The sequence below is a fragment of the Ochotona princeps genome, chromosome 16 (genome assembly GCF_030435755.1).
Source record: "Ochotona princeps isolate mOchPri1 chromosome 16, mOchPri1.hap1, whole genome shotgun sequence".
In the NCBI taxonomy this organism is placed as follows: domain Eukaryota; kingdom Metazoa; phylum Chordata; class Mammalia; order Lagomorpha; family Ochotonidae; genus Ochotona; species Ochotona princeps.
Genome location: NC_080847.1, coordinates 52,956,545 through 52,969,495, shown reverse-complemented (window position 1 = coordinate 52,969,495; position 12,951 = coordinate 52,956,545). Strand labels below are relative to the sequence as shown.

Genomic DNA, 12,951 nt, shown 5'->3' with positions numbered 1-12,951 from the left:
TGGTCTGACAACTGTCTGCGAAGTGGATGAGGCGGCAAGCTGGGGGCGGGGAGGGGGCGCAGAGCACGCTAAAGCCTCTGCCCCAACATGGGACCAACACCCTTACCCGCCACGTGACTCGGGTGAACCCTGCCCCTGGCCCTACTCCCTAGAACCACTCAGAGAGTTTAGCATTTAGAAAAACTGGCAGATTTATTCCACTGGGGCCCTTTTTCAAGAAGCTAAAAGGTGAAGGTGGGAGGGGGAGAGGCTGCTCCCCTCCCCTTTCCTGTTTCCTTCATTTTCCCTGCTGGGTTAAAAAAATGGCCTGGACCCCCAAACCTACCCCAAATAAAAAATAACAAAACAACAACAAAAAAACTGAGGTTCCAAAAAAGTTACAGCATCTTAATTCCTCATAGAAAAGGGAAGGAGCGAGCAGGAAGAGAAGTCCCGGGGCCGGGACTCCCCCACCCTGCTCAGCCACCCCACCAGGGGCTACAGCATTTAAAAACCCCCACACCCCATTTTATCAAAACCAAAGAGGCAAAAAAAATCTCCCTTCCCCCTCCCCAAAACCCAAATATATATATATTTATATATTTATATACTTCTTAAACAAAAATTCGAAGGCATTAAGCGTTAAAGTGAATCTAAACAAGGGAATGTGAAATTCCCTTTCCTTCCCCCTTCCTGTGGGGTTCCATGGTACATCCCCAGCAGAGGAACCAGCCCTGAGGGGATGGCGGAGGGGAAGGACCAAAGGGAGCAAAGGGCGGGGCCTCCCCAGCCAATCAGCAGCCAGTACGGGTGTGGGCGTGGTGCAGGAAACCACACCCCCTCGGAATTGTCCAAGTGGGAGGGAGGTGTGGAGGTGTGCAAGGGACGATGCATTCCTATGTAATCTTGAGCCAATTCCAGGTCCAGTCGAGGTGGCGGCGGGGGAAGCCGGGTAACAGGCGGGGCGCGCGGAAAGGAGAAATGGGTCCCCGCGGTCAGGGGGAACCCCGCTTCCTCAGCTCCTGGACAAAGGCTGGAAGGAAAAACGGCAGGGGTCAAGGCCAGAGGTTCTTGGTCCTTCCTGCCCCACAGCCGCCTGTTCCGAGCGGACACGCCCTGCCACTGCGCCTCACCTTCAATGATCTCCTCTTTCACCTTCTGCAGCTCCTTCCTCACCTCCTCCAGGAGCTCCTAAAAACCACAGGGTGTCACCCAGCAAGAGGGGTCCCTGGGCTGCCAGTGGGACCCTCCCCGTTCCCTTCCTGGACTGCACCAACTGGAGGCGCAGCCCCCACAGCCGCCCAGCCCCAGCCCAGGTGCCCTATAGGAGAATTCTAGACGCCTGGAGCCAGAGGGAGAGAACTGGAAGCCGTCCAGGCTACGGCTGGCAAGCACGTTCCACATCTCCTGCCAACTCCAGTTGGCGGCCAGACAGCTAGGGTCTGCATGTTGTGGACTCCAGGTACTCGTCGGGAGGGCAGGCGTCTGCGGGACCCCTGACCTGGCCCAACCTCCCCATTTTCCAGACCAGAACATCCGGGAGCTCCGCTGGATTCACCTGGAGGAGCCCCTCTCCCCTCCTCCCCAAGTTACCTGCTTCACCCTCTCCAGGTCTGACTCGTCACTGGAGCTGGGGGTGGGGGGGTGGACATCAGAAGTGGCCACCGAAGAGGAGGACTTCATCCTGGGAGGAGAGGGACGGGGGTGACTGAGAGATGAAGTTAGCAGAGGACCCGTCCCTCCCTCCAGGGGCTGCAGTGCCCTGCCCACCCCCACCTGAGTTCACATGGCCCACCTTGGTAAGGTCGTGCTGTTCTTCTCCCAGGGTCTCCGCACGGATTCTGGGAAACAGGCCACCAAGTGGGAAGATGAGGCAGGAGGACTTCCGCCCCCGGCCCCATCGGGTGCTCCCTGCGGGTGGGAGCAGGGCACCCTGGGATGGGCAGGGCCTGGCACTCACCACTGTGGGCAGGGATTCTGGCCTCTGGCTCCTCCTGCTGGCCCGAGAGAGAAGGGTGTGAGCAACCCCCCAGCCCCACACCCGGCCACCCACCTGCCACACTGTCCCTCAGCCCCCAGGCAAGCCCGGCCCCTCCCCTCACTCACACTGGCTGACTCGTCCTTGGGGGGTTTCTCTCCCACCTGCGTGGCTTTCCTCCTGCAGGCAGGAGAGGCAAGACCAGAGACCTCAGTCCTGCCCAGAGCGGTGGGAACCCAACAGGCCATCTAGGGTCTAGGGAAGTGGGTGGGGTCCTGCCATTCATGTGGCCCAGGGGAGATGGGGGAGCAGGTGCTACAGTGATTTTCACATTCAGGAACCCTGACATCCTGGAGAGGGGGCTGGGGAGGGCCTCTCAGAACTGGGATTCTAGGAAGTGGAGTTCCTAGAACATTCCACAGGCTCCCCCAGTGGCTGTTAGCCTTGGCCATCTTAGGGGAGACCACAAGAGCTTGGCTCGGGCTCTGACCTCCCACCGCATCATGACTGATGGGATGTGTCTGGGGGGGGTCCCTCAGGCTCACCTCCGGGCCAGCATGGCATTCATCTCTTCCATAAGACCCCCACCACCTGTGCTGCGACCACTCTCAGCTTTGGGGCCCAAAGGCCCCCCTGAGGCTTCCTCCTGCTGAGGAAATCAAGAGAGAGAAGGAGCTTGGGGGGGCAGGCCTCTGTGACAGGCAGGGGGAGCTCCCTTCATCCCATTATTACCTCAGAGTCAGGCACCCTTCCCCCCCTCACCTTGCTGACTTTCCGGAGTTTGGCTCCCGCAATGGCTGCAGCCAGGCCGGGGGCGCCAGTCCCCCCACCACTGGGGCCCTGAGCTGTGGGGAGAGGGGGTGCAGGGGGCGGGCCTCCTCCAGCTCCATGCCCTGCAGCAGACACCCCGGAAGGAGGCAGACCTGGAGGTGGGGGGGGACCCGGAGGAGGGGGAGGTCCCGGAGGTGGGGGTGGGCCCCCCACAGGGGGTGCAGGTGGGCCTGAAACACACAGAGGAGGGGAGTGGCTCAGAGAGACGTCCACCCCCTCCTCCAGGAAGGCCTCCAGGCTCAAGGTCCAGCCACCCGAGCATGCCCAGTCACCTGCATTGGAGACCCGGCGTTCCATGTGCTCTGGCTGCTGCCTGTGGGGAGTGGAGCCTGTGGTCAGTCAGGACTAAGGACACCAAGCTGCTTGGTTCCCGCGCCCCCACCCTAGCTGCTGCACCCATGGGAGCCCATGAGAGAGCTGGGGGTGGAGCTGTTCTGGCCATCAGCTGTGCCCAGATCCTCTTAGTGCCCAGGGTCTGGACTCTGCAGGACCATGGGGCTGTGCAGCTCTAAGTACTCAAGAGTTGCTCAAATTCTCAGAGGTGATGGTGACGGGGTAGAGGGGAAGAACTGGAACATTCTGGAAACCGAAGTTAGGGGGATGCCCGAACAGTGGCTGGCCCTACCTTTTCTGCTGCTCCAGCTCTTCTGGGGAGGGGCCGTTCTGGCTGGCCCAGGTGGCAGGAGTTGGGGGTGCCGGTGGACCCGGGGGTGCCCCTCCTGGAGGCCAAGGAGAAACAGCGCCATGCGTCAGCCCTGCAGCCTTCCCCACATCGCTCAGGAATCCGGGCCATGGTCACTCACTTCCTTCTTCCTCCCAGAGCCAAGGAAGGGGTGGCTAGGACACCCTCAGGACGGCCACCTGCCCTTGGGTCCTGCAGGCCAGCGTCTAGGCCGACACCAGCGTCCCAGCCCCGCCCCCTCCTGCCAGGTTCTCCAGGAGCAGGCAGACATTTGAGAAACACCGACTGAAGGCTTTGGCAGTGCCAGTGCCTGAAGGCGGACGGACAGGAGCCCATGGAGCGCAGGAAGCTGCCCTACCTCCCCTGCCCCACCGTTTTCTATAACCATGAGCCACTTCATTTTATAGACGGGACCCCCGAGGCCTGTGGCCAGCACTTACCTTCCAACGCCTCGAGGGCCTCGGCCATGCCGGCAGCAAACTGCGCTGCGTCCTCCTTGCTGCTGAAGTTGAGCCCCCAGACCTGGCGGGCATCGCGCCACTGGTGGAAGTTGGGGGTGGCCTGATTGTACTTGACACCCCGGACTATGGCACAGTTGATGACCACCTGAGAAGGCAAGGGGGTGAGGACTAGCAGCCCAGGCTGGGGGTGGAGTTGCAGGGGTGTGGGGAGAAGGGCTGGGCACACACCTGCTGGTCAGGCTGCATCTTGCGGCCCACGACCCGGAAGGAATTGGCTGTGGGGTTGTGGTAGATCTGGACGCGGCTGAAGGCCTGGGGCCCCGTGCCTGCCGGGAGCCAGCGCTTGTTGCCATCATCATAGAGCATCACAGTGGCCCGGCTGGTGCACACGACCGTCTCGCTGTGGGAGGGAGGGAGGGGAGAAGGCGGTACGTGCGGGGTCACCTTGGGAGACCCAGACAGGAGAGGGAGAAGCAGGAAGTGGAGGAGGCAGCTGGGAAGATGGGAGAGAGACGCTGGGCAGGGCACAGGTAGGGGAACACAACCAGGGTTGGGTAGGGGGCACTGAGCAACTCTCTAGCGGCCAGCTGCCCCAGTTTCCCTACCTCAGCCAAGGTCTGAATGCCCTATCCCCAGCAACACTTGCTTAGCTCAGAGGAGGAAGCTGAGGCCAGGGAGCGGAAGAGGAAGACCACTGCCGGCTGAGGACAGCCCAGACCCCCAGGGGTGGGGGGGTGCCTGCCGCCTGTCGCTCACTGCAACCCTACAGCTCCCTCAGCACACACTGAAGGGCCCTGTTAGGGGCCCTGCTGTGGGCGTCAGCCCCTGACCACACCCTCCCAGGGCAGGACACCAGTACCCAGGCAGTAACTCCTCCCCCCCCCTCTGCCCAAGGACCAAGGAGCCCAGGCCCTGGAGTCCATGAGGACTTCCTGGAGGAAACAGAGCCTGCTGCAGACTCAGGACTGGGGTGGCAGCGGTGGGAGGCTTCAGTAGTCAGGAGGTAGCACCCCCAGGTGTGGACCTAGGCTCCAGATGACCCCCTCCAACCATGTGACCCAGGCAAAAGAGCCATCTGTTACCCACCAGGGCGGGAGGGAGGGTAGAGTCTGGGTGCTTCCCCTTCCCCAGTGAGGAAACGCGGGGTACCAAGGGGAAGTGACTGGCCCAAGGTGACACATCCCTGGGGGAAGCGCTGGCCTTGGCTGGCCCCACCCCTACACCAGGGTTTTTCCTGAAAAGAGGAAGTTGGTGGCGAGAGGGGGATGGGGATTCCACCCACAGTGGTGGCGGCTCCTCTTTGTGGGACAGGGCAGGTGCTGGGCAGTGACACTGGGGGTCAAGGGTGGGGAGAGCCCCTTGCAGGCCCAGCTGTCTTCAGGCTAATGAGGGGAGAGCGTGGGCCACCTCCCCGGCTCCGCCCTAGGAAGCAGGATGGGCCCTCAGGTATAACCAGCAGGCACTGTGTGGGCCCCTGGCAAACCCCAGGTACCAGTTCCAGCTAAGCACAGCCTTGGGGCCTGTTTCTGGCTTGCGCCACCCCCAACAGGGCAGAGTTAAGGCTGCACCCACACCTGCCACCCACGCCCAGGGCAGAACTCTGGCCAGGTGCCTAGAACTGCCCTTGCCCCACCCCAGCTGCCCTTTGCTCTCCCAGGTAAGCCCTGCCCAGCTGAGGGTCTGGTGACCTGGCCCCTGGCCAGAGGGATGGCGCCCCTGTGCCCACCCCACTCTCCCTGGTTTCCTCTTAGTTCATGCTGTTCTAGCCCCCACTCAACCAGACAAGCCCCTGCGTGACACTTCCACATACTAGTTGTTCCTGCGCTGAGGTTGTTCCTACCTCTCCCCAGAAGCCCTCCCAGGATACTCCACCCTTCCCACCAACATGGCTCCCAGCTGCGGTTCCCCTGCCCCAGGCCCCAGCAAAGCATCGGGGTCATCAGGGAGGGATGGCCATCCGTGGAGCACGACTATGTCCCCAGGACCCAGCACACAGCAGGGACTCAATGGGTGTTAAATAAAAAGGGAAAAAAAACCAACAGCACAGCCACCCAGCCCCCATCAGCCAGCCTGGTGTCCCACACGCAGCGCAGGAGGTGGCCTCTAGCTCCTGCCCTTCTTGTGACAGGTCAGGAGCCGCAGGCACATAGGGGGCACAGGGGTGGGGATGCTGGCCCCAGGTCACAGGGACCCTTTGTGAAGCCCACCCAAGTTTTTCAACCTCATTGAGAGCTGAGCAAAAGGCGGAGTAGTGACAACTTTAATAAGCCGCAGCGGGTCAGTGGGTTCTTTTTTTTTTTTTCTTTTTAGAAGGTGAGGGAAGATACAAATATATCATTGTCACATACAGGGGGTGACAGGCGGAAGTTGCCTGGCGAGTGGGGCTGCCTCATGGAGGGGAACAGGAGGTGTGACATGCTTAGCCCTTTGTGGAACTAGTTCAGTCTTTGTCCTCGGTGGAAATTCACGGTGAAAAACCTCACAGGTAACAGTTGCCACAAGCCAGGGAGATTGCAGACTGAGCCCTGCAGGGGTCTCCTGGGGTCTCCCCCACACCCCCAGCTGGCCTCTGTGACTCATGCCACAACTCCCCAACCTTACAGCTCAGCACCCAGAGGTGGGCACGCATCTGACGCCCTGGGGCTGCTGGTCAGACCGGAGGCGGAGAGCGTCCCATTCCTGGGTGGCAGTCAAGCAGAGAGTCCTCCCCCCAGCCACACCTCAGTGCTGGACACTTAGTCCCCCAGCCTCCCAACTCTCCATCTGTGAATCCACCCTGGGTCCAGAAGCAGACCTGCAGGTGTCTGCGTAAGTGGGGGGGGGGGCTGAATTGTCCTCAGTGGTTCTGTCTTTTTTTTTTTTTAACAGTGAAACTATGTTCTTTGTACTTTAAAAACTTTGGCTCTAACAGCATAAGAGCTCAAACACCAGAGTCAAGAACAAGCCTAGCCACTCTCACATCGTGTGACTCCCACAGGCTCCCCGCACACCTCCTGTTTTCCCATCAGCAAAGGGCATGGGGCTGGGACAGCAAGGCTGGGACACCCTCTTAAATAACCCGACCACGCCACGGCCCCAGGAGCCTGTCCCCCACCGCCTGAGGTCTTCCTAAGGCCCACTCTGCTCCTTTCCCAGCCCTCCCTCCAATCCCGGCTCTAGTCCCTGGATCCGGCAGACACTCAACAAATATTTGTCCAACTGGGAGAGAGAAAAAGAACTTATATCTTGTAATTTTCCATCTCCCCCGAGGGGTCAGGGCTCCAGCCAAACCAGTCAGAAAGAGGGCCTGCAGGCAACACCACTGACGGAGTCCATGCAGACACAGGCTCACTCCTGGCCCCTGCGTTCCTCCAGCCTCAGTTTCCCCAGCAGGGAGTGTAGGTGCAGATCCCCCAGTATGCTCGAGAGGGGTACAGCCCCAGAGGTGTGGGTGGGAGAAAGGGGGAGACCCTCAGGTGTGGCCCACAGCGGGGATGCCTTCTGCCCCTGCCCAGCCGGCACTGGGGAGGGGGCAGGCCCGCTGGGGCGGGGTGGGGGTGGGGTCGGGAGGCCGTCCCAGACACCGCAGGCTCCTGTCCTTTTACGGTCTCGCGGCGAGTGAGGCGGCACTAACTCGGACATCCGCCATCCGCCTTCCACGGGCCTGGGACCGGAAACGCTGGGGGGGAGGGGCGAGGAGGGGGAGGGGAAGGGGTGAAGGCAGGGGACCAGGCTCCCAGCAGCTGCCCCCTCCCGCCCCAGGGCAGGCCCCCTGGGAAGGGATGTCTCTGAAGGGGACTGGCAGGAAGTCTGGGGGTGTGTGTAAGTGCCAGGAGAGGTCTTCCCCCATCCCCCCTCAGCAAAATTTCCAGAAAGGGGAGGGACGGGGGGGGGTGTCTTTCAGGGTCTCGGGAAGGAGGGCCATGGGGAATAGGGGGGGAGTGGAGGGTGCGGGCAGCACGAGGTTAACCCTACTCCCCTGAGCCGGCCTCAGGGGCCTCCCCCTTCAGCCTAGGGGCTTTGGGGCAGGAAGTCCCAGAGAGAGTGGAGGAAGGGAGATAGCTTTGTCAGCCTCGGGCCCCAGGGGAGTGGGGGTGGGCCTAGTCCACATGGCACCCCCCAGCACAGGCCAACTCCGCCCTCAGGTGAACCCACGGGTACTGGGGGGGCTCCCCCTCCAGGATAGAATTACTGGGGCAGCTGGAATCTAGGTAGAGGACTGGGAAGGCTGTGACCTTGAAGCTCCCCAGCGACCCTGCCTCCAATTCCCCGCTCTCCGCTCTGGGGGACCGGCTGGGAGAAGGGGTGTGTGTGTGTTGCACGGGGTAGTAAGCCAGTAGGCAGATGGGGGGCCGGCTGGGAGAGCAGCCTCCCCTCTGCGCTACTCGCCCGCCCCCTCCTTCCCCACAGCCAGCTGTCTCGACAGGTGAGTCAGGAAGACAAAGGCCCCCCTTCCCCAGCTGCCGCGCCCCCTCCCTGCAGGTGGAGAGAGAGGGGGCCGCCCTCCTGGCCCCGCGCCGGGGAGCCGCCCTGGGCACCGGCGCTGCTCCGTCCTAGGCACCGCCTGGTTCCGGCCAAGCGTGTGCACGCCAGGGCGCCCCGCGGGGCCGACAGCCCCTCTCCTCCTCATCATCACCTGAGCGCACCCAAGTTTGAGGATGGGGAGCGATTGAAGAAGTACCTCCCGAAGTGAGGAGTGAGGTGCGTGCCTCCACTTGGAGGAGACTTCGAATGGGAACCCAGACCCATGGGAATCTGAAGGTCCCAGGATCTCCCCCAAACCGTCCCCAACAGCCTTCCCCGCCCCAGCTGAGCTTTGGTGTGTTGGGGTGGAGAGCAGCGCTCCAGAAATCGCGACATCTCTAATAGGGAGTCTCGGCCAACTTGGAGGTCCCCTGACAAAGTGGAGAAGCCGGGGAGTCTTTGCAGCGCTCCCCCCCACCCCGGCACCCCAACCCGAAGGCTCCCAGGAGAGGACTGACCCGGGGAGCCCCGCGAGGGTGCCCAGGAGGCGGTCTGGGTGTGGAGATGGCCTGAGCAGGCTCGGCACCCCGTCCCCGTCCCCGTCCCGAACCCGATCCCGGGTGAGCTGGGGCTCGGGGGGAGGGGGACAAAGGCGGGGGGAGGGTCGCGGGGCCGCGCGCGCGCGGGGCTCACCTCATGGCTGCGGCGCGCCCTCGGCCCGTGCGCTCCCGGGGCGCCCCAGGCTCGAGCGGCGGGGGTTCGAGGCCGGCTCCCGGCTCTGCTCCGTGCTCCCCCGGCCGGGGTCCCGCCCCTGGAGGGGAGGAGGGCCCGGGAGGCTCCGCGGGCGCCGCCGGCGTCCGGGACGGCGGGGGGCGCGGGTCGGGAGGCGGCTGTGCCCGGCGGGGTGCGGCTCGCTGCCCGGCGCGCCCCCTCGGCCGGCGGCCGCCAGCACCTCACTCTCACTCCCGGACTTCTCTTCGCTACATTTCCTTCCAAAATTCCACTCCCCGCTCCCACAATGCCCCGCGCCTTAAAGGGCCCGCAGACGCCTCCGGGCCGTGTGGGAAGGGAAGGGGGTGGGGTGGGGGGCGGAACCCCGGCGGCACTTCCCCAATCTCCGCCTCCCCAGCAGGACAGCACCCCTGGTTGTCACCCCTGCCCCAGACTCGGGGGGTGCAGCCTTGGTGGAGGCGGGGGAGCCTGGCCTCATGGAAGCCAGGCAGGGGGGGGTCCTCTCCCATTATGGGGGATTCTCTGGGCGTCTCAATGGGGTCAGAATTCGGTCCCCCCTCCCCTGCCCTGCTCCGTCCTGCTCTCCTCACCGACTTGTCCATTCTTGCATATTCTGCTGAATTTCCGGGGTTGGGGGAGGTGGGGGAAAGGACCTTCGGGGTTAAACCAGCTTGTGCCCTGTAAATCCCACCCTTGTAAGGTGCCCCCTCCCAACACACAGTGTCTGATTGATGCTGAGGGGTGAGCCTCCTAGCACCCCACCCCGGCATCAGGAGGGGGCACCCGGTGGGGCAGGGCCTGGGCCACACCCCACCCTCTCGGGGAAGGTGAGAAGGAAGTGGGCCGAGGAGGCGAGGCCGGCCGCTGACTCAGAGCCGCAGGGTCCGGGAGGGGGTGGTGACCGGCCGGGAGTGCGGGGGGTGCGGGGGCCGGGAATAGGGGGGTTCCAGGGTGCAGGAAGCTGCGTGATCCCCAAGGCTCCCCAAGCACGCCTTGAGGTGACCGCCTGGGGAAGGGGGCGGGGTCGGGGTGGGCACCGAGGCGGGGAGCCGCCCCCCAGGTTCCAGACCGACCCCGCAAGCTCCAGACCGGCCCCCCAGGTCCCAGACCGAACCCCAACCTCGTTCCCCCAAGCTCCAGACCGACCCCCAAGCCCCAGACCGAACCCCAACCTCGGCCCCCCCCAAGCCCCAGACCGGCCCCCAACCTCGGCCCCCCCAAGCCCCAGACTGGCCCCCAACCTCGGCCCCCCAACCCCAGATCGAACCCCAACCTCGGCACCCCCTCCCCTCGCATTAGTGGCCCCGCCCCCATGACATCACGCGTCCTGACCACACCCCTCCCTGTTCAGCCACACCTGGCCCCTGGTAAGGTGTCCTCCCTAAGTCACAGTTCTCAAGTTCCTGAGCGGGAAAGCTGAGGCTGGGGACGCCAAAAGTCCCTGCATTTGGGCCCTCTATCCCGAGCCCCTTTGAGCTGCTTTGTAAGAATTATTATTATTATTATTACTTTAATTGGAAAGGCAGATTTATAGAGAGGAAAAAAGACAAAGATCTATCTGCTGCTTCACTCCCCAAAGAGCCACAGTGGCCAGAGCTGAAGGATCAGGAGCCAGGAGCCTCTTTGGGTCTTCCACGCGGGTGCAGGAGCCCAAGCCTTTGGACTGTCCACTACTTTCCCAGGCCACAAGCAGGGAGCTGAAAGGGACAGAAACCAGCACCCATATGGGATCCTGACACTTGCAAGGGGAGGATTAGCCAACTGAACCATTGCTTCAGGCCTGTAGCAGGACTCTATAAAAGTCTAAATAGTAAATACTGTAGACAGATTCAACATAAAGTTTTCTTTCATTTGGATAATTTTAACAGCCCTTTAAAAATATAAACAGTGGGCTGGCGCAGTAGCCTAGTGGTTAGGTTCTCCCCTTGCGTGCACAATGGGAACCTGTGTTTTGACATAGTGGGCAAATCCACCATCTGCAGTGCCGGCACCACAGATAAGCACAAGTTCCAGTCCCAGTTGCTCCACTTCTGATCCCAGTGCTTGGGCCCCTGCCAGTCATGTGAGACCCAGACGTAGTTCTAGGCTCCTGGCTTTGGCCTGGTACAGCCCTAACTGTTATGGCCATTGGGAAAGTGAACCAGCAGGTGGAAGATTTTATACATATATATGTGTATGTATATATGTATATATAAGCTTTTCAAAGATGCAGATAAATCTTTAATGAAATAAGAAAGAAAATGTATACAGAAACACATGTAATCAAAGTGTAAGTGAAGTAGCCCTCCCCTGCATGCCCCCCGAAAAGGCCTCTGTATAGGAAGGGGAGAGAGGATAGCTGAGCTGGGGGACTTCAGTTCTGCACACCCTGGGGGTTGGTTTCTGTGCTGTGTTCTGCTTGGGGGTGGAGTCCCCCACTTGGCGGACCTGACTGACGGGATGTGGGGGAAGCAAAATTTCTCCTGGCTTCCTTCCGCTGGCTCTGGGGAGCTGGGACGGGGGCAGTAGTCCTCCTCTGGTCCCCTGGGGCTCCCGCTGCCCTGAGGATCTGCTCAGGGTGACAGCTGGGTGGCCTCCAATCCCAAGGCGGAGTTTGTGTGGACATGGGGGGGGTGCCTCCCATGGCCCCCACCCCACACTTCTGGAAAATGCAAGTGGGAAGGGGCGGCCTGTGGAGGCTCCTCTTGCCTCTCAGCATCCAGCCCCTGTGTGCTTTATAAAGTTGCTATTTATTTTCACTTTATCTGAAAGGGAGGAAAGAGAGTGCACACACCAGCACTGTAGTGAAGCCCATGACGCAGCAGCTGCTCATGCCGGCAGTCCCTGTGAGTCCAGGTCACATCCCAGCTGCTCTACTTCCAACCCAGCTCCCTACTAATGTGCCTGAGAAGGCGGCTGAAGTCTGGGCTTTTGTAGCCACCTGTGAGACGCGGGCAAAGCTCTGGCTCCTGGCTTCAGCCAAGCTCAGTCCTGGCCGTTGCAGCCATCTGGAGAGTGCATCAGCAGCTGGAAAAAATCTCTCTTTACATCTAAGTCTGGCTTTCAAGTAAATCTTCAAAAGAAAGAGATCCTCAAAGCACTGGTTCACTCCTCAAATGTCCAAAGGGGCAGACACTGTGGCACAGCAGGTAATGCTACCACCTGCCACAATGGCATCCCGTATGTGACCCAGTTGGTATCCCGGCTGCTCCAGTTCCCATCAAGCTCTCTGCTAGTAGCCTGGGAAAGCAGCACAGGATGGCCCAAGTGTTTAGGCACCTGCATCCACGTGGGAGACACAGATGAAGCTCCTCGCCTTGTCTGGCTCAACCCTGGTAATTGCATCATTGCAGGAAGATTCTCTCTCTCTTAGACCCCCTCTCCATCACCCCACTATCTCTGCAAATCTGTAACCCCAACTTCAAGCAAATAAATAAATATATCCTTTTTAAAAGCTCTTCTTTTTTTTCAAGATTTATTTTTATTGGAAAGGCAGATAAATAGAAGGAGAGACAGAAAGAAGCTTTTTGCCTTTTGTCTGATGATTCATTCCGCAAGTAGCCACAACGGCTGGAGCTGAGTCAGTCCAAACCCAGGGCTCAGGAGCTTCTTCCAGGTCTCCCAGACGGTGCAGGGTCTCAAGGCCTTGGACCATCCTCTACTGCTTTCCCAGGCCACAAGCAGGGAGCTGGATGGGAAATGGAGCAACCAAGATTAGAACCCGCGCCCATATAGGATCCAGGGTGCCTGCAAGGAGAGGAGTTTAGCCACTATGCTATTGTGCTGCCCCCCTTCTTTTTTAAGATTTATTTATTTTTACTGGAATGGCAGATATACAGAGAGAAGGAGAGACATAGAGGAAGATC

General features: G+C 60.9%; 2 protein-coding genes across 5 annotated transcripts in view; one reads left to right on the top strand and one right to left on the bottom strand.

Annotated features, from left to right (window-relative positions):
• The window catches only part of SNRPD2 (small nuclear ribonucleoprotein D2 polypeptide), a 184,986-nt gene that overhangs the window by 89,766 nt on the left and 82,269 nt on the right, over positions 1–12,951 (top strand). The gene's annotated exons all lie outside the window — the stretch shown is intronic.
• On the bottom strand, positions 167–9,386 carry VASP (vasodilator stimulated phosphoprotein). Of its 4 annotated transcripts, none has more exons than XM_058674264.1 (13): positions 9,068–9,386; positions 4,160–4,331; positions 3,911–4,076; positions 3,414–3,507; positions 3,061–3,101; positions 2,720–2,958; positions 2,503–2,603; positions 2,086–2,137; positions 1,940–1,976; positions 1,775–1,820; positions 1,573–1,663; positions 1,113–1,170; positions 167–1,012 (listed from the first exon to the last, which is right to left on the bottom strand). In XM_058674264.1, exons 1-13 carry the CDS (start codon positions 9,070–9,072, stop codon positions 975–977), a joined length of 1,140 nt encoding a protein of 379 aa, XP_058530247.1. In that variant the 5' UTR covers positions 9,073–9,386; the 3' UTR covers positions 167–974. The 4 variants fall into 4 exon arrangements, with proteins under 4 accessions (XP_058530247.1, XP_058530248.1, XP_058530245.1 ...); XM_058674265.1 differs by having other exon boundaries at positions 1,940–1,973; positions 9,068–9,385; XM_058674262.1 differs by having other exon boundaries at positions 2,503–2,606; positions 9,068–9,383.